The sequence below is a fragment of the Frieseomelitta varia genome, unplaced genomic scaffold (genome assembly GCF_011392965.1).
Source record: "Frieseomelitta varia isolate USP_RPSP 00005682 unplaced genomic scaffold, Fvar_1.2 scaffold_147, whole genome shotgun sequence".
In the NCBI taxonomy this organism is placed as follows: domain Eukaryota; kingdom Metazoa; phylum Arthropoda; class Insecta; order Hymenoptera; family Apidae; genus Frieseomelitta; species Frieseomelitta varia.
In genome coordinates, this window is record NW_025109161.1 from 110868 (window position 1) to 138597 (window position 27730).

At 37.8% G+C, this 27730-nt stretch overlaps 1 protein-coding gene and 1 long non-coding RNA gene across 3 annotated transcripts; one reads left to right on the top strand and one right to left on the bottom strand.

Annotated features, from left to right (window-relative positions):
* Nucleotides 1–27562, bottom strand: LOC122534933 (synaptic vesicle membrane protein VAT-1 homolog-like). Its single transcript, XM_043666037.1, has 7 exons — nt 26988–27562; nt 8910–9039; nt 5826–6041; nt 2680–2828; nt 2410–2569; nt 1588–2020; nt 1–1405 (listed from the first exon to the last, which is right to left on the bottom strand). The coding sequence occupies exons 1-7, from the start codon at nt 27287–27289 to the stop codon at nt 1380–1382; spliced, it is 1416 nt and encodes a 471-aa protein (XP_043521972.1). The 5' UTR covers nt 27290–27562; the 3' UTR covers nt 1–1379.
* LOC122534972 lies at nt 6396–12913 on the top strand. 2 transcript variants are annotated; one of them, XR_006308029.1, is made up of 5 exons: nt 6396–8073; nt 8171–9131; nt 9669–10421; nt 10545–11751; nt 12033–12913. It is a non-coding gene; the product is annotated as an uncharacterized LOC122534972 (long non-coding RNA). The 2 variants fall into 2 exon arrangements; XR_006308030.1 differs by having other exon boundaries at nt 6400–8280; nt 8355–9131.
* Nucleotides 27563–27730: the final 168 nt, after the last annotated feature.

Consider the following 27730-nt stretch of genomic DNA (forward strand, 5'->3'; position numbering starts at 1 on the left):
TTGAATTGTTCATCAGTGATAATCAGCATTTTCTTTTCTTTCTCACTTTTTTAGGCAGTTAGGTAATTCAGTACTTTCCACCGTAAAAATGCAAAAAAAAAAAAAAAAGAAAAAAAAGAAGAATTACTTATCTAAAATAATACAGTGAATCCTGATACACAGAGTGCACAAGGTTGATGTCATTCGACTGTGTCGTTTGGACTATCGTTAAAGATTTCAAGTGTTATACCTAATTAATAGTACGGGGGAAAAAAAGAACACGTTCTCGATAAGAAAATACATTTAAAAAGTAACAGTCGCATATTTTCTTTTTTTCAGCCTTTTGAGACGCAGGGTTTTTTCTCTAATATACTTTTTTCTTCCCTTCTCTGTAAAGCTGATTAGGTTATCTTTGTTGTCATCTATTAAATTACAGTAAATGGTACTATTATAGTATGTAAAATGTCACTGCGTGCATATATGTGTATACATATCGCAGTAGTAATAATTCTCGATGCAAGTAGATAAAAGTAGCAATCTGCTAAGCCAGTGCAGAATCATTAGACGATCTTCGTTTCTTTCTTTCTTTTTTTTTTCTTTTTTTTTAATTGTATAATTTTGTTCTATATTCGATAAGTACAAAATACAAAGATTAAAGAAAGAAGAGACTAAAAAAAGGAGAATGAAAAATTATTACGAGATCGTCCAACAAGTCTGTCAGGTTCATTTACTCTATCATTTTATGAAAATGAATTTTCGTCAGTATGAAAAAATAAAAATGATAATTCTTATATTCTGCAAACTACTGTGGACCACGTCAAGATTGATATTGTTTCCTTACATTTGTCTTGTGCTTTCCCCCTGGTTCACATACATAAATGAACCTTCGTATGTACTCTTGCATCCATTTTTTCACTCGCGAATTCCATCGAAGAGTTCTTTTAGCGCAAACAGACGATAGGAGAGAGGCATGTTGATGAATTCTGGGGAAACGAGTTTTCCTTGCTTTCTTTTCTTTTCTTTCTTTCTTTTTTTTTTTTTTTTTTGGTCGAATTTGATTTGAGCTAGTCATTTCGAAATTCTTGATTTTCATTTTTTACCTGCGTGTTTTCGTCTCGCTTTCGCGCGACGTTTTTTTTTTTTTCGTTTTCCAAATGAACTCGTCATTTATATAACACGATACTTTACGGATACTTTGTCATATAATAATCAAGCGTCGTATAGCGCAACAAACGTAGCAGATCTCTGAATAGTGAGAAGTAATAGAGCACTTATCTGCAAAATTCTTGATCTTCATGGATGGGAGATATCAGTTTTACAATTTTTTTTTTTTTTTTTTTAATATATATATGTACTTTTTATGTAATATACGTATATTAGAATTAGCTAGCGCCGCTAATTCAGCTCGATTCTTTTTCTTTAGAATCTGAAAGCAAACAAAGGAGGCTCGGTCAATCGAAAGGACGCGCGAAATATTTGACTGGGCAATCGAATATTTCGTTACCGTTTGCGGGTAACAAAACACGCAACGGCAAATATTATTTCTTTCTTTTTTTTTCCAGTTAACGATACAAGCTAGAGAACGTTTTTGTTTCTGGTTTTATTTACCGCTATCGGACTTGTCTTCAGATGTTCCGTTTGTCAGTTCAGGCTCTTTTTTCTTCTCCCCCTCCTCGGACTCGACACTCGACGCTTTCTTCTCTTGGCTCTCCTGGCTGGCCGCTTTCTTGTCCTTCGTTTTCCCTTTGGCTGGAGTCGCTGGCTTCGGTTTCGGCTCGAGACTCGGGTCCAGCACGATCTTACCAATGTTCTTACGGTCATGCATCTTCTGCATGGCTTCTGGAACGTCCTCCAAAGCCCATGTCGAATCCACCATAGGCTTTATTTTACCATCGTTCCACAAGGTGAACACCCGTTCCACTGCTCGCCGTACGAACGCGTGGCTGCCATGCTGGTACATCAAGTGGCGTAGATTCAATCCAGACAGAGTCTTATTCTCGTCAAACAATTTGATGGGGGATACCTTGTCCACTTGCCACCACTGTAAAATGTCAAGCACAGAAGACTTTGAACACTGATGAAACACATCGTTACACAGGGTAATCCATTAAAGTCTGCTTTATAATTAAATGCATTTTCATTCAATGCTATATACCTCATTTTTAATTCAACGATTTGTTAAAAGAGGAAAGATGATTTTGCATTTCAGTTCATGAAATTTAAATTTCCTAAATGGACCTCTAACATTTCCCCTCGTTCCCCATATGTACTAAATTCCCTCGACTTCATAGCTTTCGTGTTAAGTGCTGTGTACCAACTACTAATGTATACCCATACATACATAAACTAGTTGCAAGAAGGAAGTAACTTCTTGCACAACGGTGTGCAGGGGAAAGAAAGATATAATAGAATTAAATTTCTATGACATACTGATCGCGCTGCCGAGAAGAAGCTTTTAGTCTCTCCGGTGACCACATTACTCGATCCATAAAGGATGTATTTCCCCATAGGTTTCAGCAGGGCGTAACCCTTGTTACACTCTTCGCCGCAAAGGCAATCCAGAACGATATCCACACCTTCCGGCGAGATCCTGTGGAACAAAAGGGAAGAACAAACAGGCGATAAAGAATTCTATGGCGTGTAAACACGCTATAAAAAAAAAAAAAAAAAAAACGATAAATCATAGATTTGATTACACACTTCCTAACTTCGTTGCTATAGTCCGTGCCTCGTTCCAAGAGGTGGTCGATCGTACCGGCCGCTTTCAGGGCTTCGTGTTTTGATTTACTGCATACGCCAAAGATGGTCACGTCTTTCACGGTCTTGGCCAGCTGGACCACTGCCTGACCCTAAAACAGGAGTTTATTAGGTGAATAATAATAATAGAAAACAGATTACCAATTTTTTAGTTAAGTTACTGAGAATTTTTAATTTTTTACCTAATAATAGAAAACAGATACTACTAATTTTTTAGTAGTATCTCAAATGATAAATTTGTAATTGGATAATTACATATTATATAATATATATAATATAATTATTTTAATTATTAATTATATATTATTATATATAATATTTGTTATAACTTTGTTATAAATATTATATATATATTTGTTATAACTTTGTTATAAATATTATATATATAATATTTGTTATAACTGTTTTATATATATATAAATAAGTTCCAACTTCCTAAAATATATGGAAACTGAAATATTATTCAAGAGCAACAATTCTCGATTCTAATCTTCACATTTAATTTCGTAGCAGTGATATTTCATCCGTGTTTCATATTTTTTTTATCGTATTTTCGTGATTAAAGTAAATGTTAACGTCTTCAGAGAGAACTTGTTCAACTCTGAATGAAGAATTTTTCACAAAAAAAAAAAAAAGAAAAAAAAAAAAAGATTATGCCTTTTAAAGTTCAGACGCGGCAGCGCCAGGGGACGCGCTTAAATTATATTTTTAGTTACCCGACTGTCCGTTGTATCGCGTTCACCAAACTCGTAATCCCATTATGCCGCCAGAAGGCAGAAAAAGCGTCTTCTGAAAGTCTTTTCATCGCGCGACCGCGAAAGAACAGCCGGGGCAGGAGACACGACGGGGACGACGACGAAAAAAGGGGAAAAAAATTGAAGCGAAGCTGGCTGGAGATTTTCTCAACAGAAGCAGCATTCATTATTTCCGAGAATCAAAAGAGCTGACCGGCCTTCTCTCTTCCACGCGGGGCCGTGCCCAGCGCGCTCTGTCCCGTTTTGTCGAGAATTCGATACCCAATAACGTTGACCAATCCCAGGGCCTTGGAGTGGTCGGCAAGAGGGACAGAGACGGGGCGACAGGCTCGAAGAGTAGCAAGAAGAATTTAAGAAAACGAAAAAAATGGAAGGGAAGAGGTAACGAAAAAAAGGGGAAGGAGTGCGCGGACGAGGGTCAGAATATTAAGAAGCCACTCTAAATTGTACGTCATAACACGCTGTGCCAGTGCAGTTAGTAGTTAGAGGGAACCCCCCATTTATCCATCAAGTATATTTATAATAAATATTTTGTACCATTGCCGCCATTACATGTACAAAAATTTCGTTTCCTGATTTGAATTGTTAAATAATTATGATGATGTTTACCTTAATTTTTATTACCCGATTATTTATAGTAGTATAAAGAATATTGAAACATCACCATATAATGATTTCTTTCCACGGGGTCTTAAGGTCGATGCTTTTTCTCAACAGAAAAAGAACTGGTTGGCAAAGGACGTGTTTAAAATTTATATATCAATAAAGAAAAATCCGTTTCCCCTTCTAAGAATATCGAGAGGTTAAACGTTCTGGAAACTTTCCGATCTTATCGCAATACATATATTTGCTCCAAATGCTATTTCCTCATACCACCACCACACCGTCATAATATCCTCCACGCATCACCGACACCAACGAACATACTTTACGCGGTTAAGTCGAATGAAACGCCGCGAGTATACCGAGGCAGTTAGTTCAAAAAGAGACGGCAATAAAGAGAAAGAGAAAATATGAGTTGATATAGGGAGGTGGTGCTAGCCAGCTCGAGGAAAGACGGAAAAATCCGACGTGATCAGGGAATGCAATTTCTCAAGTCAAGTGCTTCTTCTAGCTTTCCTTGTCTACGTGACTTGCTTAAATCCTTCTCTAACACGTGCTTGAGGCACAGAGGCGCAGACAATTCTCAAATGTTACTAAAATAACAAGACTACAGAACAGATTCCTCTCCTTATTTCCCTCCTTGTCAACGTTTTTTAAATTCATACAAAAGTATCTCTCTCGGTTCGAACTGATTACCGATATGATACAAATATTTAAAATCGAAGTGTGATCTATTACTGCCACAGTCATTAAGATTGGGTTGTCAAAAGATAAGAAGTCAAATTTCAACGTGTCCAACGTGTTCGATTTCTAATTCAAAACTCAACAATCTCGATCAATTCAAAATACTAGCAACCCGTTCGTGCGAACGGGGCTTAAGAGCCAGCGTACAACACGTGCTGACGGTGGTACCATGGCGGTAATGGTAATAGTAGTGGTGGCGATGGTGGTGGTGTGGTCTCAGACGGGCGCGGTCCGTCACGGTGGTCGATGAGAGAACGAAGGGTTGCTTGGCAACCCTCACACCCCCGTCCGTTCTGTGCACCACCGGCAGCAGCAGCAGCAGCATCCCCCGGTAGATTTCGTCGTCTCAACTTCCAGCGATGCTACAGACCAATGGGCGAGGCAGAGTGAAAGGGGGAGAGAGGGAGGGGAAGAGCAGAGTAGACTAGAAGAGGGAGAGACGATGGAGAAGGGGGAGGAAGAGTCGCGGGGGCGATGTAGTTAGCTTCGAATGTAACCTGTTGAGCCGTATTGATCCCGACGTAGTCGGCTGGCTCTCCCGCCTTCTCCTTCGACGACGACATTGAGAGAGAAAGCGTTGTTGCACGGATGTGACTCGAGCCGACTTCGCAAAAGGGGCAGTAACCTTGCATCGTGTCGCCCGGTCTCTTTTCTCTCTCCCTCCTCTCTGTCTCTCGTTCGGGTCATAATTGTTGCACGTATCCTGCGTATCACCCGTTCTTTCGCTTTTCCGAAACGCGATTTTCTCTCGCGACGCGAACGATTTTACTTTTTTCTTTTTTCCTTGTTCACTCAACGATTGCATAATATGTAACTATACGACGATCAATTCCATCATCTTCCATTCTTCAGCAACGTGATTTTTTCTTTATGTACTTTTTCTTTTATTGTATTTTTCTATGCCTCTCGGGATATTTTCCACGTTAGATAGTTATGACGTTTTTTTTTTTTTTTTTTAATCGCGAGATATCGGGAGGAAGGACTTACCACACCACCGCCGGCGCTGTGAAGCAACAGACTCTTGCCAGGCGTTAAATTGGCCAGCTCGAACAGCAAAATGTAAGCGACGGTGTAGTTCATCGTGATCGCCGCTGCATCGAGGTAGCTCATCCCGGCTGGTAGCGCGAAAACGGACGTGGCCGGCACGGAGACGAGCTCTGCCCACGCCTTGTGATCAGGAAGCGCGACCACTCGATCGCCCACCTGAAAATAAGTAGTCAAATGTATCCTGTAACATTAACTTTATTACCATTTCCGCGCGTTTCTTCTTTAAAGTTTATTTTGTATATATATACCGTGTGTCTTTGCGAATTTTTAAATTCAAATCGATTATGTTAATCCCGCTCGGCCCTTTAATCTTTCATGTCTCAATTTCGCTTCAATTTTTTTATAAAAAAAATTAAAAAAAAAATACAATCTGATTGAAAATGACACGGTAGAATTATACTTTACATCTTATCCAACTTTTCAGTACATTTTCCAAATCTTTTTCTTTTTTTTTTGATCTTTTAATCTATCATGATTCAAAGAAATATTAAAAAATATCCTCCTTGCTTAAATTAAAATTACACTTTTGAATTATTCAATCAATAAATTTATGGCCAAAATAGAAGATCGTTTGGATTTTCCAATAAATGCAATGAATAAATATTTTAATATCTACGGCCAGTTATATTCCTTTTACATCAATAATTGACCATCCTCTCAAATGAGAACCTCTGCGACGAGGTAGATTATCCCATAAAGGAGTAAATGAATAAAACAGAGAGAGAGGAGATCGCCACATATAAACGCAACAATGCCAAGAACTCGAGGAAACGAGCCAGAGGGGAAGGAAAGGTCTGGGTTAGGGGGCGCTACGAGCTCGAATATTCCATCTCGAAAAGCTTTCCACTTCCACGCGCCACGCACACATGCTTCATACAGGGTGTTCCAGAAATAGGTGTACCTCTCCCCAAGAGTGAAAACAATAATAAACATAAATCTACGAAACTCTTCCCTTTTGACTTACAAAAACTCTCTTTTCATTCACCTTGAATTTTCATGTGAATAACCTAAATAATCTAAATGTGGGACCATCTAACTCATTAGTAAAACTATTTGAAAAGCATTCCGGCTATTTCCACAAAACTCAAGTTTTACCTGAAAGGTAAAGGAAAGAACAATTTTTCAATATATTAAAAAAAAAAAAAAATGAAAGACTGTCAGATAGTTTGGCTACTAGTTTGTTATATTTCTGAATCAGCCTGTATACGTCATAATACACACGCTTCGGCCGTTTGCACATGCTGCTCGGATATCTGACTCTAAAGCCTTTAAACCTGGCATCTTCTCCCCCTTCCAGCCCCCCTTCGTGACCTCGAGGAGTTTCGCGAGTCGCGAAAATAGACCACCCCAAGACGTGTGAGTTAGAGAGAAAAAGAAGGTGGGAGAGAAAGAAGCGTTTTCCTGCGGCGTCTACTTAGTCATGGACTCGGGGGGGAAAGCACCGTGGAACTCCGCCCTTGCGGAAAGATTAGTGGGTGAAAAATTCAAGGACAACGGCTGAACGCGGAACGACTATTTCGAGAACGAATTTCCCTTCGGGCGAGAGGGACCGTTTCGCCGCGGGACACTTTCTGTCTGCGTGAGTGGAACGATTGCTTTTTCTTGTTTGATGACGAAGACGGAATGGACGTTCTTCGTTGGAAACCTTTTTCCTTTGACGATCTTTTCTCCGTGTTTTCCGCTGTGTTTGAAAGAGAGAGCATGATCATGGTTCGCAAACATCGTAAATTTGGAACGCGTACTGAAAATACAGGCATTGTGTGAACCGTGTGTTTTAAAGGATTGAAAATCCGCGTTCACTTTATCTGGTCGAGACATTTGCTAATTTTGTATCTTATCGCGTATCTAAAAACGAGAGATTTCCTATAAGCGTCAGCATGTTTTTTACTTCTTTCGTACGTGATTTTTAAATGTTGCGTTCCAGTCAGGTGCACGCATGCGCGTTGCGCGTCTGACGTACGTGCATCTGGTGCGCATGCGCCTGTCGTTTATACGAAATTGACGTCTTTCAATTCAGGGAAAATTCCCACCGAATCCAGATAGACGATTTTTAGGTTAGAATTCCCATATTAAAAATGTCACGGATTCGTTTACTATGAATATATAAATAGATATTTCTTGTAATTTTACTTGAATACGAGTAGGAAACGTTCTATTACGTGTAAGAATGAAGTGTAACAAAGTAGAGGTAATTTCTTTATACTTTGAATGACAACTACTTCCACAAATAAGTTAGCTGTCGAAATGAATTTCTTTTCCATCTTGTTGAACAACTAATCTTGAAGCGGCAACATTTTATGGATAACCACGTGGCGTCGAGCAGAAAACGGTCATGAAAGAAAGGCGATTTGACAGCATAATAAACGTCCGCAGGCACGACGTTGGTTTTTCTTCGGTAAATACAATATACTTTCCGCGACAGGGAAGTCGATGCCACTGAAAAATATTAGACGCCGTTTCTACCCGTAGGCGACCATGGAAAAATCGATAGGAATCAGGCCGCGTCAAAGGAATAACTATCGAGACTCGAGGATATTATGTTGTATAAAAAAAAAAGAAAAAAATAGAAAAGGAGAAAGTACACGCCTCTTTTTTCCCTTTAAGGTTAATTTGCATTTATTATCATATCGAGCGATACTTGACGACTTTTTTCATACATATTTTAAGGGATTGTTGGCAAATTATACGGTGGTACACCATAAATGAAAATGCACAGATAAGTGTATCTGTTATTCTAAAATCAATTTTTTCAAACTTCTGTTCAATTTTAAGACTGTTTTAAGAAGTTTGTAAATTTTGCTGTGGTTCATTCTGTCATTGAACAACTTTCATGTATTATAATTTTAATCAAAACATATGAATTCTGTATAAAAAAAGATTAAATATACTATTAAACAGCAAGATAGATAAAACGAAATTGAAATTAAATTAAAAATAACTAGTTTCAAAGGTTCTTCGCCGATGAGACAACTAACGAAGCTCAATGCAAAGTTTTCTGGGGGCAGTGCACCATGGTTCACTTACTTTAAAGTTCTCTACGCCCTCGCCAACTTGCTCGATGTCACCTGCGCACTCGGATCCCATAATGAAAGGAGTTTTTGGTGGGGAATCGATAGCACCCTGTCTCGCCATCAGATCTTGGAAATTTAGTCCGCTGAAAAGACACACGAATACACATTTTAGAACAAAAAAAAAAAGAAAAAAAAAAGAAAAAGGAAAAGGAAACTGCTACACGCAGTGTTAAAGGTAAAATTTCAAAAAAATTATAAATTAACATGATGACAGGATTGATTTCGCATAAGTGTAAAATACTTTATAATTTCTTATGGATATTAAGGAAAAAAAAAATTCTATCAAAATATAATATTCTATTTTCCTAATTATGCGTGAATATTTAAAATTGAAGATTCAGCTCGGATCTTGTAATTCTGAAAGCTTGTAATCATACTACGTATAGTTACCCCTGATCATAGCGAACACAGTATGTAACACAGTGTTTAATTACAGCGTAATTTTCATTATACATAATGTGATTGTGACAATTACATCTTATAACTCCGAATTTTCCAAATACTATGTAGATAACTAGACAGTAAATTTAACTTACACCTAACTTAAATCTAACAGACCGTTAGTTCTATTTTGTCAATTGTGCATTACATCAAGTAAAACATAAGAACAAAAGGTTGGGAATACCGCATCGTCGAGGAAAGATTCTATAGTAACTATAGTGTTCCAGACACGCGTGCTTGTCCGCTTTTCATAAATGTAACAACGTTGCAGGTGATCGATGCGGATAAAATATTCGTGGGCAGTGTTCGCGCCGCTTTTCCAAGAAACGACACGAACAAACGGCGTCGGTGCTGGTACAAGGCTCTGATAAAGCGTCTATCGGCGTTATTTCACGGTCCCCAACCGAAAGAGGCACCAGTTGTGCGTTGCGTGCGACGCCAGGCGTCGATCTAGGCGTCGTGGCGCCTCGACTTACCCTCCCCATCTGTCAGTCGCCGCTGCTAGGGTTGGCAAAAGCTCGAAGGTAACCGCACACGTGTATTTATACGGAGGAAAAAAAAAAAAAAAAACGGAGGTATAAGTCACCGTGGGACTGCACACGCATCCGAAATGTTCTATTTCAGCCCTCTCCCCCCTCTGCCGCCATCCACCCTCTCCTTAAGCTGCATTTACATTAGTCACGTTATCCTCACGATACCTCTGAACTCGACTGAAAATATCCTTTTGCAATTCACAAAACGGTTTCTGTTTTTATTAAGCCTGGTGCACGCGGCAGAAGAATTCATGCAACGTGAGTTTAACCCGCGTTTGAGTTATGCGTTCAGGCGTGACTGTCTCGTCTTCTCGCGGAGGAACATCGGAGGAACTGGAAAAATCTGTTCACCCTCGAGCAGCTTCTATTTTTATCCTCTACGAGCATACATGTAGGAAAAGAAGCGATCGGTTGCCGCGACTGGATCCTTCCGTTTGTCATGAAAATGCATTTCAATGACAGGGAAAGATACCTTTTTTGTTTCCTTGTGCGTAAGTATCCGCGACTTTCGGTAAATAATTCTAAAGAATAAGGTTCGAATGAGCGATTTTATACTAAAAATGGAGATAATGGACAATTTTTTTCTTATATTTGAAACACCTGCTACCTTCCAGGTAGATTGACCCGACAGACGCAGCTTGTCCTTGGCCTCGCGAAAAGCCGAAATTAGAAATGGCACTTAGCAACACAAAGAAAGAGAGATTGGAGACGGTACATGCAGAAAGAGAAGCGATGGGAAGTGACAGAGGCCTGTGCTGTATGGTTGTCTCGAGCGGAAATGGGATAATGTAATTGTCCCTCCTATCAGTGGGGGATTACTCAGTTCTCAACAAATACACTCAGCGATACAAGAATTTTAAGCATGCGAACTGTACGCTTTTTACGGATCTCCTTTCGTATTACGTGTTTAATATCACGCTAATCCTCCGTGCCGAACAAAGTATTAAAGCAAATCCCTTGAAATATCCCCTCACGTGATTTAATATCGTCCAGATGATTAATTGGCCAAAAAAGATGATAAAATTTAATGTTAGTATAACATTATATTGCATTTAGTTCGGCAACTATTTGTACAAAATGACGATATGACAATTATAAAAATCGCAAATTACTGGAGAACTTTCGTTATCTTTGACGCCATTGTTTCAGAAATGAAATTTCAGCGAGTTCTCTGTGAAATGTACATATCATGGAACTTTATCGATGACTCATGTGTGTCATATAACTTCCTGGGAATAACCAGCATGATAAATCATCATACTTGCATTGGAAAATATCACGCAAGATAAATAAAACATGAGAAACTTGTCAATTACTGTATCATTTTACTTCGCCAGAAGAAACTTGTTTGAAAACTCATTCTCATCAGTTTGTTTATCTTGAAATTTATTCAATGTTCGATAGATCGATTTCAGCAACTTCCCTGTTATTGTTTCTCTGTTCATATCAAACAATCGTCAAAACCAACGAATCGTAAATTGCAAATTATTGGAGAAACTTGTAATAGACGCCCTTGAAATGGAACATCATGTGTAACTACGTAGTACGTAATACAATAAGTTTTTACAACTTGTCGTATCACATACCTATTACGATTATATTTCTGCATAACCATAATCTGTTAAGAAACGAATGAAGAAACTATACTTATACAAAGTAGCAAAAAAGGAATCCACGTGCGTATTACGTGTATGACGCTACGAGCAAAGGTTAATTATCGAACAAAAATGTATAAAGGAGGAGTACATCGGGTGATTACAGTTCGATTACAGTTTGACACGATGGAAATTTCGTTTGACACACGTCGAGTCATTATCACAGGTAACCCGATAAATTGTACGTGATTCAAAACCGATCGCGTGGCACAAAACATTTTCATTCACTGAAAGACACTTGATCGGCCGATACGTTCGGTATGATTTATCGCTCGTTGTTTTCAATCGCTCGGCGATTCAGACTACGATGCACGCTTACTTCGTATAAACTCGAAAGAATTTAGACATTCGACGTAGGAAATTTATACGCGCGTCATCGCACAAATTTATTTATTTCATATATTACATTTTATTTACTCTTCATTATTACGTGTTTGTTTATTTCAGCTAGACAAAAAAAAAAACGCTAGAAAGCTGTAGAACCTGCGCAACGATTTCGCAAGAGTTACGAAATTTCGCAATTTGACGATTTCCTACCCGCGTTTCGTAACGAGAGTCAATTATTCCCCTCGCTTTTCGTACAATCGCAACTTCTGGCGCGTGACGCGCTAAATCGAGCGAGCATATCGAAACGAAACGAAATGTAGTTTACCGAATGATAAGACAGAGAGTTAAGTAAGTTGCAGCGCGTTTCAGTTCAAAAAAACACGTTCATTTCTCAATAGACTCGCGGGTAAACAGGTTAACGGAATTAATAGCGACAAGCTATTTTATGATAATGAAGCACCGTGGCCGTTTAATAAAGCTCGAGTTGTCGATCCTTGCGCCGCGCAAATATACTACTACAATTGATCATCAAAAATGGATTTGATACGCTACCGACTGATAGAAAACTCGAGCGACGAAGCTCGAGTTCCTAGCAAAGGGCAAAAGGTTCCTGGAGTTACGGGGCTGCTACGTGAGGCACGGTTCGCGATCGTTTAATTTCTTTAAATTGCATGGAATTGAGGAGAATAATTTTCTCCATTCTTGGCACCGGCCAATTGCACGGGAGGAGGAGGAGGTGGAGGTGGAGGTGGAGGTGGAGGTGGAGGAGGAGGAGGAACGGCGACCATCGTGAGGACGAAGACATGCAACAACGCACCCCAGGGTCACGCACACCACATGCGAGAATAAAAGAAGATAGTCGGAGAACTGGGAGAGACGGCAGACTGCGAAGGGGGACGAAGAGCAGCAGAAGAGCGAGAGGGGCCGGGAGCGCGAGGGAGACGAACGGAAAGGGAGCGAAGAAGTAAAAACACGAAGCAAAAAACGAAGGCAGAGAAAGGGAAAAAAACGAGGAGAAAGTTGAAGGGGGAAAGAAATATGGTGCTCTCCGCGCACTTGAAAAAACCGACGCTGGCCTTTATCTTGTTACTCGAATTCGGCTTGCTCAAATAACGAGTATTCAGATTCCGAATTTCGAACTTGACCGCTCGGCGATGCTTCGCAACTGATTGCGAACCATAACGAGTGACCAAATCGTATACAATAATAATTTCGTTGCTTTCTTTTTAAACTCGTCGATATATCATTGATAGAAATGATTGAGAAGTATATAATTTTTTTTGCTTTGCCTGGGTTATATTTAAATATACTTGAATCTTGAGAAAATGTAGCAATTTTTGGGGACACGAGGTTCTCGACAAGAGGTTAACCACTTGCGCTGGTAACTGATTGCGGACCATAACGAGTGACCAAACCGTACACAATAATTCGTCGCTTTCTTTTTGAACTCGTCGGGTATATCGCTGGACAGAAATTATTAAGAAGTAATAAATTTATTATTTGCTTTGCCTGGATATATTATTATATTTAAATATACTTAAATATACTAAAACTGAGAAATTATTGCAATTTTGGGAACACAAAGTTCTCGACGTGCGTGTCACGTCATTCCGGCGCAAGAGGTTAAAGAACTGAAAAATGGAAAAATATAAATGAATTAACAGTGACGAGTCAAAGAACCTAGACATTTCGATAATTAATTGGCAATTTACTAAAGAGCTACACTGATACATCGATTATTAATGTTATGAATTTTTCAATCTCAGAACTGCTGAATTCAACTCGATTCAACTCTGATTCCAAGTCAAATTCTCCGTGGGTGCCGCAATCCCTTCGCAAAACCAGAGCGTGAGAGAGAACGCGCTGAACTGGGAGGAAGCACGCATGTAAGTGTGCGTGATGCGACAAACGGACAAAAGAGAAGCGAGAATATATAACGAAAAATGTAAGAGAATTAAATATGTGATGACTTAATTAACTCGTACATTAACAAGAATATGAGAAGAGTATAAAAACGTATAAAAAAATATGTACAAGAAAAAAACGACTGGATATCGCTCAGACGAAGCAACGTTACCCATTGTCGTCATTTCAATTGCTATTACGTGATAGATGGTAGTCGGATAGGTCTGTCTACTTGCAAGAGGAACGTGGTCGTTCAATCGATCGACAGAGAAGACATCGAGGCGCCTGCAAAACCATAACCTCCACGCGAAATCGCATGCACGAATCTCGCGTGACTCAATATACATACATATATGTATACCGAAGGCAGCGTTGATTCTACGCTCAGCGAAAGTGCAGTTCAGTTGTCTGGCGACACAACGTTCGTTGGTGCTGCACAGCAATTCCTGCGTACGAGTTTAGATTAGGTTAACATCATATCCAATGAATCCTTTTAAATCCTTTTTTTTTTCCACTTTTTTTCCAAAAGTTCTTCCACACACATATATATATATATACTGTGTACTATACTATATACTATTAGACTACTGTATACTATACTATACTATATACTATTAGACTACTGTATACTATACTATACTATATACTATTAGACTATTGTATACTATACTATACTATACTATACTATACTATACTATACTATATTATACTATACTATACTATACTATACTATTAGACTACTATATACTATACTATACTATACTATACTATATACTATTATTTCACGACATGTGGGTCTACAAAGACCCAGTGACACTCAATTTATAACGTATCCCCGTCGCTGTCTAATTTCTTTCCAACGAACGCGGCATTTATCTCCCCGCGCGGAGAGACGTAAGCCATTTATCTCGTTAAGCGTTTGCATCTGCTATAAATAAATATGGCTGTCGCACGTATAGATTTCCGCTACTGAAAACAATGAAAGAAACCTTTTAGATCGGAAACAATGAGATCATCATTCGCCAGTCGTCAATTGATACATTGATACGGGTGTATTATCTATTTTAAGAACGATATCCAATTTTTTCTTCTTTTTTTTCAATTTTCTGAATCTCATATTACTCTAATGGATAATTGAAACAAATTGCCTGTTATATCGGCGATGACCTTCATTACCGATTATCCATCGATCGTATCGATAACTAAGTGCCATTTGATGATATTTACAAAGAGCTACTTTGTAGAATTCTAGAAATTCTTTTTTTAATAGTTCGCATTAAATTAGGATTAACCGGCATTTTCTTGTTCTTGAGTCATCACCGTGGGACTTATGGTCAAGATGTGACGTTAACCCACGGCAATTAATATGCTTCCAAGTAGAAACGCATTACCACCAATTGTCATCCTCAACAACTTCCATAGAACTTCCTAAACCAAGAAACACGGTGGCTATCATTTTCATCGCACTTTCTATACTCGGCGAAGAAATTACACCGTTCTTTCACGTTGAAACTCTGTGAAAAATCATTTTAACCTTTCGCGTTGCCAACTGATTGCGGACCGTAACGAGTGACCGAACCGTGTACAATAATTCGTCGCTTTCTTTTGAAACTCGGGCCTGTAATAATATAATATTGCTGGATAGAAATTACTAAGAAGTAATAAATTTATCATTTATTTTGCTGGGTTACATTTAAATGTACTTGAAACTGAGAAAATATTGCAATTTTGGAGCAAAAAATTTTCAACGTGCGTGGCACGTTATTCCGTCGTTTCTGCGCAAAATGAAAGTAAACTTCGACATCTTAACGACACGCTATTTGATCTGGAATAAGATACTGCTGGTCGCGTGGCTTGCATCATTGTAAGTAGAACAATTATTAGTAAAAAAAAAAAAAAAAAAAAAAAAAAATGGTATTTTAGAAGTGAAACGCACACACGTTATATTGTAGCACTGGTTACGGCAATCTTCAGTCAAGTGAAACATTATCAGGCGCCTTGGTGACGTACGATGTGTCCGGCGATTTGTTTACGAGTTATTCTCCAATCGCAACTCTTTGTTTTCATGCTGTGTTGACTGCAGACTGAGACCTTATTCTTAGCAAATGTATCAACCTATTAAATTGCAACGAAACGATTGCAAACTGGCAATCCATGCGCTCGATAGCAAATATCGAAACTATTACTGCGCGAGGCAATTCTTCGCTATAAATAATTTTTTAAGTTTCGAGTTAATCGTTTATATTTCAAATTTTTTTATACTCTGAAAGAATGCATATACAGCATGATAGGAAAGGAATTTCTGAAACTTAAACACCCAACTAATTCTCAACTTAATTTCTTTAGGTATTTCAAAATTCAAAGAAAAGAAGTAAAAACTCGAAGAATTTATTAGAAATTACGAATTTATTAGAAAGAATGGAAAAACACAAGGCACAGAAACAGGATGGAAAACATACCAGCAATTATTTTGCACGACAGATGACCCCGCCGCCATCGTGGAGTTATCAATTGTTTTCAAACTGAGCGAGAATACCGATACAGAAGCTCTTTGTTACTTTTTATCGTCCTCGTTGCCACACCAACACATGCGCGCGAGTCCCGACCAAGCGAATCGCTTCGTACAGGGTGGTTGGTTCCTCTAGTTTTTTCTATGCGCCAGACATTGACCTCGAATGAATAACTTGTGCCACCATTTCTGAAGGGAATTAATTGATACAGGCATAAAATAAACGAATGACAAATTGATCTGTGCGAGAAAACTCTAGAAATGTCAGACACTTTGAGCTATCATATATAAATTAAAAACCCACACGAATTATATATATTTTTATGATAATTTTGTGATATATATATTATTAAATTTATTATTAATTAATTTTAAAATATATATATATTTTTTTTTATTATAATTGTTAAAAATATGGTTTGTCCTTCATGCCCTTAAGGTCAATTTCCATACGCTCTAACTCCAGACGGATGGATACCCATCAATCCTCATTCCCACAAGTTCCTGCCTAACCATCGATTCCTTCAAATGGATCAATCCTGTCCACAATTGAAACCCTCACGTGGTCCATCATTTCCCCTCTTGAATGCCTTCCTACATTCGTATTCGACTCCACAACGTTGACGTATACTATGCCAGACCAAAAAAGGGGGGAAAGACTAATTTGCTCCCAGGCGGGTATAGGACTGAAAATAGATCCTTCATCCTAACACCAAATGTGTCTTTGCTTGCAAAGGACGTAGGAAATTGGTTCCCTTTTCTATTTCCTTCATTTCCGTAACCTTCAAAAACAAAGTATTTTTTAACCTCTGAAGAATAGTAGCTGAACATTGCTTTTATCATTATATAAACAGTATACAAAATAATAACGCAACAGTAATTTTAATGGGTTTTAAGCAAGTAATAGGTTTTAAAGCAATTTAAGTTAGGTTAGGTTTAGGTTAGATTAGGCATCCATCAACAGAATGTTCTAACTTTCTTAACCTCTTGCGCTGGAATGACGTCGAAAATGTCTGGCCCAAAATTGCAATATTTTCTCAGTTTTCAGTATATTGAAATAACCTAGGCAAAACAAATAATTTATTACTTCTCAATAATTTCTATCCAGTGATATACCCGATGAATTCAAACAGGAGACGAATTTTATTGTATACGGTTTGGTCACTCGTTATGGTCCGCGAACCAGTTACTAAACGCAAAAGGTTAACAAATTTCGTTTCTCGAGATTTACACGTCACTAGCTTTGCTAGGCTAGTTTCAGGCTTCCTTCCGACTTATTTTGAATTTCTAATCGACAATTCGAACGAGGTTAATCACGTAATTAAGTCTATTGTGGGCGATAGTCAGTTTCAAATACATACCGTCAGAGACAGGGAGAAAGAATTTGTCACGACCTGAATAGGCCAATTGATTGAGAGTAGTCCGTCGGGAAACGAAAGATCCGGATTTGGCGGGGCTCGCTTAATTTATCGTATATTATATATCCTTTCTTCTCCGACCGTTGGTCCGACCGAGAAAAACTTCCATAATTGCAAACCTCAAATTACATTTTTCGTCTAGGTTAGGGAAAGCGAAGAGAGAGATAACAAAAAAAAAAGAAAAAAAAAATGAACGTTCAATACCGCAAGTACCGCCTTTGAAAGATAAATATGCTAATTTTGCAGTATAATTATAAACAGCTGCATATTATATTAATGCTGATACGTTAACATATGCTAGCCAACCATATGTATTATAAAGAATTTTTAATCAATGGAAATACACGTGCCGACGTCAAATAAGAGCGTGTATTAACAAATTTCATCTGAATAATATGCGTTCGACTTAAATGGAAACAACGAATGGACATGCTCCACCGGTAACGGAAAATTGCGAGCGAAGGTAAAAGCGGAAATCATCCGTGAAACACGCTGCATCGCGTCTAATTACACGGGACACTTACTTTTCTGTGATCCTGAACGTGAGAAATATTGCCAGCCAATGTCAAAACATCAATGCCTTAATTAAACGAGAATAGGTAAATATTAAAGAGAAAAAAAAAAAAAATAAACATTTAAAGATCATAAAAAGAAGTAAATTAGTATTTTCCGTATTAATTGTTGATACTGTCACCTCTACGCCATAGAAGATTTATTTCGAACACCCGGTATATAAACCAGATGCGAAGAATTGAAACGGTAAGGACAGCTGTGGGATCCAAACGCGAGCTGTTATTGTTTTTGTAAGTCATGAGTGGCAATAGCGGAATGTCAACAGAAGCATCGCCTCTATTCGACTATACGAGTCATCTTCTGTTGCGCATACCTTCAGAGTAAGTGTGTTTGACACCTGTCGTTGAGAATTGCCATTATTCCACGGTATATTACCGATCAGTAGAAACACACGAATTCTTCTTCTGTGAAAAAAATTATTAATGGAAAAGAAGAATTCGACGACATGATGTTAGAGAAATATAACAGAGTGTTTCCGAAATCGTGGTACAACCAGTCAAAAAGGTGATTCTACGTGAAAAAATAAGTCGAAGAAAAAGAAGAATAAATTTTTTTCGATTGAAGACTACGTTTTCGAAAAACTCGAGCTTGAGAACTTACTAATTCTAGACTATGTAAATATGTACTTGAATTTAACGACTACTACACGTGACTGAATACGTTATCTTAGTACACACGTACTTGATAAGCTTTCAAACTCGACTTGCCCGAAAACGAAGCATCTTACAAAAAAATTTTGTTCCACATTTCTTACGTATTTTCGTTAATTATTCTTTCATATCACGTCCAGAATCAGTTAAATTCAAGCATATACCTGATTGATGAATTTTCAAGCAATAAAAATTTTATTCTTTGTGTCGCAATTTCGGAAACAATCAGTATATTCGACTGAAAGAATCTCAAGTTCTGGCTGAGAAATCGAGTTCAGTTATGACAGAGGTGGGGGAGAGGGTTCATGGTGTTCCATGAATTTTGTGCGCATGCATCCGTATGCATGCGTTTATATGTGTATGTGTGTGCGTTTCTGTATATGGCCGGGTGTGGTTCGATCAATACGAACATCCCATGGATCCATCAGTGCGTGCATCACACACAGGTACACGTTTGTTCGAGGTGATTCACCTCGAATTATTTCAATCTTCAAAACCGAATTTATATCGCCCGACTCGTAAAATTTATATCCCCTACACGCGAGATTTCAATTTCATCCGCAGATTTTACGAGATGAGAGATTCAAAGGTAAAAAAAAAATACTCGCAACGGGACGTGTAAACGATACGCGTGAAAACGTTCAAAGCTAAATTACTCGTTGAAGGAATTCTGAAGTCAAAAGAGTTTCGAAATCCCTGCATTACGACGTCGGTTTATCGACAGCTTCATTATCGCACAAAGGGAAAAGTGGCAATAAACAAATGTAGAGGCAGAGTTATTTTTAAGCTTTAGCCTACATGGCGTGCATGTGTGCATCTCGCGCGCAATCTCGCAGAAAAATCGTCGGTAGAGCCCGACGGAAATGAGGCTTGCACGGAGAAGAGATTACGGTATATCGACTGTTGAATGGTATCCGTTCAGTTTCCCATAGCTCCGATATTAAGACCTCGTTAATGTGATAAACCCGGCTAGTCAGATATAATGGTGCCTTTCATTAAGCACGTTGAAAGGTTCCCTGAAGTGAAGTTGGTGCAACCGAATATATATATATTCCTGACAATTTACAGTGTATTCCTTTTTGTTTTGCGTAACTGGCAAGTTTCGAACGTTTTTCTTTGAACAGCGAAATTAAGCGTTCTCCTGTAAATAAAATACATCAAATGGAGCATACGACTCTTATTTTCAAAACATATACAATTTCCCGGCACCTGAAAGATTCATTAGATGTCTTACCGAGAAAGATAAGGACACACAGAGAGAAGATCAAATTCCTCAACCGAGCAAATCTAACGTACGTTTCGAGCAAAACAACGGAGAAGAAGAAACACGGTGGAAACACACACCGCCGGAAACCCGGAATTGAAAAGGTCGTGTAGTGTTTGCTCGACTGATATTCAAATATTAGATCGACAAATATTGGATATACTGGTGTTTATTCGCGCAAAAAGTGTACACTGACTCATAACTTCAGGTCGTTGTAATTTATCATACACAAAAGCTTTTTGATACGCTTTGTTAAATATAATACCATTGAAATATATAATACACGCTAGTCAAAAAATAATTTGTATTATTTCAAGAGAATTCGATATATATAACGGTGAAAAGATGTTATTTGCACAAATAGTGCAAACACGAGGGTACCATGCTCGTTCATTGTCCAGGCGTCGTTGGGAATATATATATTTTTTTTTTTTTTCGAAAACGAAAACGCCATCTCGAGGATCGCGTTTACCCTGGAAACGAATTCAGCGGCGATTCACGAGTTCTCTGGCAACGAACTTTAAACAATAGGTTTATATACGGGGAAACTACACGCTCTAATCCGCTTATTGTAATCCGCTCGTGAGAGCGGGCAAGCACGATTTCAAACTGATTTACCCGGCACGCTAGTTACGGATCGCCCCCCCCCCCCCCCTCGAGAACCGATTTCCTCGTGTGAATATTAATTAGACGACGAAATCGTCGAGCAAATCGGTATACCGATCGTTAAGTTATTCTGAAGGAAAAATCAACGACAGTATAATTTGCGATACATGCGCTAACAATGTATCGAAACATATATTTCCATTAGCAAACGATTGCTTTCCAAAAGCGCGAGCGCAATACGGATCAAGAATCAGAGAGAGATTGCTATTTGAATCACACGCTTCACTTGTGACACACAACCTGGCTGGAACACGATCGGTATACGCACGCACGGTCACACCGCGGAAAATTACATCTTAGAAGAGCACTCGGATGAATTATCGCGTTATACTAATTTACTGTCCATCTACACAGTCATGTAGTTCGTCTACGTGTTAACATTTTTTTATGAAATGCCACGAATGAAAAGCGACGAAGCTTTATCATGGGGAGGGAACGGTACCAGTTTGTCCCTAATGAAAAATTGATTGATGCTATTTGTAGTCTTCTGCATGATGCAAAGTATTATCTGATAGCAAGTTTACTTCTCTCTCTTGTATCTCTTTTTTTTATAATTATAACAGTGTGCCTGATGAAGTTTGAGAGAAAGCAACGATTGTAATGGTTGGCGTGGAAAAGTATTCAGGTTGAATTGCAATAAGTAGATCACGAATGTTTGTGCACTTTATAAGACATATAAATGCAAAAAAAATAATTACTGTAATATGTAGAAGATTGAACAAATCAGATTAGTCCTACTATCAGCTTTGATTATTTTATAAAAACATTTTATGTAAATCACATAAAACTGATGAGTGATTTGTTGAGAAACATTGAACAAAAAAAAACTCAACAGATAAACGAAACAATATTAATCCTTTTAGCGATTCAATTGATTCGCTACAATTTTAGCTAGTATAACAAAACGTAATAAACTTCGTTCCGGTTTGGTAAAATTCGTTTTGGTCGCGACTCACAACGAAGAGAAACCTGCAGTAAGATTTAGAAAGTGCAGTGAATTAAAAGAACGAGCTGAAAAAGAATAAACAACCGAGGAAAATTTCTTTCGTAGAGTCCTCAAGATCGATTCTTCGAAACGTTGATTCGAAGAAATAGCGAAACTATTCAAAACAGTAGAACTTTCGAAACATGAAAAGCAGGAAACGTACAATTTTAAATGGCTACAAGTTAAATTTAGTTTAAACTAATAATTCACTGCAAACTAATATCTAAAATGATATTAATTACTTCAACGTTAATAAAATCATCACATAAGGTGTCTAAAAACCGTTTCCTATCTAAATTTTAATATTCATTTTTTCAATTGTTTTTAGAATTGTAGTTATACACAAGTCTGTAACAACAGTATTGTATAGAAATTCGTTACTTTGAGACTGAATAATATTTGTTACTCTGTGTTTATATTTACATTCTTGACTGTGGACAATGTGTTTGTGAGAATCGAGTACAATACTTTGAGTACAAAATTGAAAAATACCCAAGCTTAAACTGTCACCATAAGAATTACTAGGAGTTACAGCTAATAAACTAATGATCGGTCATTTCCCGACTTTGTGGCGGCAGATAATATCTGTAAATAGTATACGATAATTTCTCATTATCTACAATCTTGGAGATATATTTATGGTTCTTTTAGTATACAATTTACAGAGAAGGTGGTCATAAAATTTATCGACTTCTTAGAATCCCTCTCAAATTGACCTTTCATGACTCCATAAATTTTTCTTTTAAGTACATTATCATTTGTGACTGAAAGAAATAAAAGAAAATAGAACAGAATGGAAAGATAAAAAGTAAAATTGTTCATTTTGTCTCGAGAAGGGTACCCTGTCCAGTTTCTATACTCTTCCCGTATTTAATGAACCACTTACATATAAATTATTTCTGGAAAATTAAATATTACAAAACTACGCAAATTTTGTTTCTGAAAATAAAAGAAAAAAAAACACATAATTTGCAACATTTTAAAGTATTATTTAAATATTGGATATATATCTATTAGTTCATTCATTCTTCAATAGCCATTTACTTTTGTACCAGCATTTAAAGAAATCACGCTGTTCACAACAAACAATCGTTATATCGCAACAAATACGCCATTTCAATTCCTCTGGTTAGTTGCTAGCTAACGATCATTGGCGCTTGCGGAGATTGGAAATTTTCAAATGAGAGTTGAATTGTCCACAGTCTGAATCACTAATATGTCTGTCTACGCGCTAGAAGCGCGATGTTTCTCTATGCAGGGATGCCAACTTTGACGAACAGCTCGAACTTTCCGCCCCTTTCAAATTACCTTGGTCTTCTTTTCTCCTAATTTTTCTTAACACGTGTTCCAAGATAAGATTTTTATCGAAAAATGTTTCTTTTAGTTTCAACAAAAATGAGAATTTAATTCTTTTTTCGTTAGCCAAATGTTTCATGTCGTTTACTGCTCTATTATATTGAATATAAATATAAATTCTCGTTACTTCCTGCCAAAAAAAAAAAGTATCTATTTACTCATTAAGAGATAATTAGGAGCACTTTCGATACAATGATGCTCACTGGCAAACATTTTCTAAGGACAATCGAATTATCTAGAGTGGCCCGGATTTCTCTCCCAACGATTTCAAGCGAGACACACTCTTCTGTGGGCGCGTCGCGCGCACACGCAGGGGTGCCAGCAGCAGCGTGTAACGAACGTCTGTAGTTGTGCAGACAAATTCATTCGAGCCAGCATTGGCAGCGTGATATCTTTCTATAGGGGCTATTTTCTCATCAATCCCAATCGCTTTTATGAAACGTGACTCACGCGTGAAAAGGTCCGCACGCCTTTGGCGAATCCGATTCTCCCCTGTATTTACCATCCTTCTCTAACTTACTCTCTTTTCCTTTGTCACGTTACACACTACGGTCACTTCGAGAGAGAAAAAAAAGAAAAAAAAAAGAAAAAGAGAAAAATAAAGGTTCTTTGGACTAGAGCTGTCTACTACTAAGAAAAAAGAGCCGTATATAACCGGGACTGTTTTTTTTTTTCCTTTATGATTAAGAATTTTGAAAACCTAACCCAACTTTCACTGGTTTAGAACAGTGTGTTTCACAGCTTAGCAGTTCTCTGCCCTACACCATTGTCCTCGTTACCATGGTGCAGAAGCATATCAATGTCACTTTGAATCAGAGAAACATAGACAGCCAGAAACATAAACAGAAGAACAAATATCGACAACAATTGATTAATAATCGACATCATTGCTTTACGAAAAATAGTCGTATTAACCTCTTGCGCTGGAATGACGTGCCACGCACGTCGAGAATTTTTTGTCCCAAAATTGCAATATTTTCTCAGTTTTAAGTATATTTAAGTATAACCCAGACAAAACAAATAATAAATTTATTACTTCTCAGTAATTTCTATCCAATGATATCATACCGACGAGTTCAAAAAGAAAGCGACGAATTATTGTATACGGTTTGGTCACTCATTATGGTCCGCAATCAGTTGCCAGCGCAAATGGTTAACTAATAAAAACAGAGCTTTGCACATAGTAATAAAGAACAGAATATGTACATAGTAATAAATGGCTTAGTGAGATTACTATGCGTAAACATCAAAAAATTTACGCATATGTGTGTCGAATATATATACTGTACATCCACACGCGATCATTAGTGAGAGTCCTGTGCAAGTGGCCGTGCGAATTTCACGACTTCACGGTGCTTTCTAAAAACGAAGTTCCGCAAACGAAATCACTGCTTACTTTGTATAATTGAAAGAAAGAGAAAAATACAAGGAATTCTTTGAAAACACTCGATGTAAAATATCTTTCTTTTTTTTTTATAGCAGTAAAAGAAAGTGAAATACCTTACTGCATACATTATAAGATACGAGAGATACCGGTAGTTAATCGTCTGCGAATTATTCGTAATATCCGCACGCCATTTGTAACGCTACGTTGACGTGAACACGAAGAATGTAAAAAAGAAAAAAAATAAGAGTGAAAATTATTATAAAAATATAGCAGAGTATTAAAATTTATCTTCGATCTTTATAATTTTAATCCGTCTATATGAACGGTATTAGTTAGAAAAATGATCATTACAGAAAAATTAAACAAAATAATTGTTGAAATATTTTGAATTTTAATGTTGTTCTTATTAAACAGATTTAAACGCCACGCATAAAATAAATGTTGTAAAATTGTATGGTGCAAGTACATGTATTAAGAACATGGTTGTCTATCTAATAAACTTTTTTATCATGTTTGAATTAATGGATCAGGCGCGGTTTGCCAAAGCCTGGCTACTTCCGATGCAATATGTATATAGCCATAATCGTAATTTTAACTCTATTCGATTAACTTTCATACATATATGAATATATGTCGAAATATATATACCTATATGTATGCGTGTGTGCGTCTGTACGATCAAAATTGTAAAAAATAGATGAACGAGACAGAACTGTACTCACGGATACTGAACAAAGTTGGATGTAGTTAAACGGCTTATCAAACTCGGTTTTGCGTACTGCGAACACATACGCAGACATTAAACACACGGATAACTATTCTATAAATGTAGCCGGTTGTTTAGCAGCGCGCAGATTGTATCGCGTTTTGACGAATTCTACTAATACCTTTTTATCACGACGACAGCGAATAATTTTTTTACTGCAAAGCATTTTCCGATGCTTTGATGAATGTACTTATGTACATTGCTTCTTTATGTTTTACTTTTTCAAACTGAAGATAACAGAAAATATATTGTAATTAAAAAATTGAAAAGGGAAAAAATTTCCCCCCTAGAATTAACATATTTTTCAAATTCTCCAAATCTTCCATTTGTGTTTAATAAATGCAAAATAACATATTGCATAAACTATTGAATAAAATTTAGCTAGTATTGATAGCAAGGAACGGAAATTGATTGTAACATCAAACAGATCTCGTATCGAGAAATTCTTAGAATAAAATTTCAAGCTGAACGAATGAAACGTGAACGCGTTCAATGTTTTTTGTTAGAATTCCTCTGCATCCGTTATAAAATTACTCGTCCGCTTCGTAGCGTAGCAATGAAATTCTAATTACCGGCGTCTCGGGGAGCAGATACCACGCCTTAAATTTCAAAGACGCAGTGGTATTGTAACGGTCTGTTCGCTGAGAGATCGGAGCCATAGCAATGCATTTTCTATTTTCTTCCCATCTGGGAAGAATTTCACATCTTTGTAATGAATAACAAATGATCGAAACACACCGTGTGTTGCATCTGCACGTCATATATCGTGAATTATAAACTTTAGGCTTGTTCAGAAACTGTATCGACTATTAATAGAAGAAAAAACAATTAATACGGATCTCCGATTGGTAAAACCAACCATATTCAACGGTCTTCAACTGCTTTATATTCAAACAGTGTAAGAGACGTTATCAAAATGTCGTTTGATTTCGTTAGTAAACTTCCTCTACCTTTTCATTTGATTCATATGAGTTTAAAGATATTGATAGAGTAAAGAAAAGAAAAGATTGCTGATACAACTTGATTGGATTTAACACTGACTAATTAACATATAAGATTTTTGGCAAACACATCAAAATCAAAAGTGTATGAGAAAATGCATAATCAAAATCAAATCTTTTCTGCCATGTACTTTACAAGAAATCATTCAAATACTCAAACAGGCACCACTGATTTTATAAAAATTGAAAATTGGTTATTTCTGACAATTTAGTAATTCGAGTATTGATCAGTGAGTTAATGTTTTATTGCAAATCCTATATGCCGCGTCAACTAACCAGAATATTGTTAGTTTTGATCATCAGTATCTTCACCAATTTTCAGAATTGATTCTTTGAGGCAAGACATTACGTGTGTAAAACAAACAAATGTATCAGGTATCATTATAATTACAGTTAAATAAAAAAAATATTCCGGATTTGAACGACGAGCAGCCAGATAAAGTGCCAATTAGCAGAATGTTACTGTACAGAGATTCACGTTGGGCGTTGAGTCGTTAAGCTGTTCAATCGTCTGTTAAACTATTCGATCAATCGCTAACAAATAACGTAACGGACGATAGGAAGGTACGTGCATACAAATCAGAATGGAACTTACCATGCTTTGACGCGGATAAGGACCTCTCCTTCGGCGAGGGTGGGCTCAGGCTTCTTCAGAGCCTTGACACTTTTTAGTCCGCCGAAACCATTCAGTACTATGGCCCGCATGTCCTTCGGCTCTGGCGTGGGTTTCTCCTCGCCGTTCTCTTTCGGTTTCTCACCATCGCCATTCTCCTCGACTTTCTTCTCCTCTTCCTTGCTTTCCTTCGGCTCCTCTTTTTCCTGCTTTGACGGCGTCGCTTCCTGCGGCGGCTTTTCACCCTCGGCGCTCGGGCTGGTCTCGTTCTTGTCCTCTGCCATCTTCCCCTTTATTTACTTCAAACGTAGAAAACTTTGTCGCTCCGATAAATACGCTTCGTCCTTTGTTCTCGCTCTCGCTGCAAGCGCGTAACTTTCGAATAGAACGAGACCACGAGAAGGGTTCTTGAGTCTCTCCCTGTATCGGCGATTAGCAACAATGATAAAAGAGACAGGAACAAGAAAGAATTGAAAGAAGCTTCGACAAGTGGTCTTCTATCTTTATCGCGTTGTTCAAGACCGCCAAGCACGTTTACACCCGACGAGAGCCTGCGTTGTTCTGCGTAATTTTCCGCCACAGTGGCAGGGAAGCGTTTGGTACCGGCTACGCCGGCCGGTGACGCGCGCGGTGTTGCCGTTGCTTAGCAACCGCGCGCCCCTCGCCATCAACCAATCGCGAGAGCCGCTTCGCGTCCCACCGTTCGCCGCTGCGTTGAACTACGT

What these genes read in the sequence shown, in the direction of transcription:
- LOC122534933 (XM_043666037.1), bottom strand. Translation starts at nt 27,289, where the DNA reads ATGGCAGAGGACAAGAACGAGACCAGCCCGAGCGCCGAGGGTGAAAAG. An exon ending in TATAGCAACGAAGTTAGGAA is followed by an intron (nt 2,570 to 2,679) that starts GTGTGTAATCAA and finishes TTTGTTCCACAG; the next exon opens with GATCTCGCCGGAAGGTGTGG. An exon ending in TCTTCTCGGCAGCGCGATCA is followed by an intron (nt 2,021 to 2,409) that starts GTATGTCATAGA and finishes GACATTTTACAG; the next exon opens with TGGTGGCAAGTGGACAAGGT.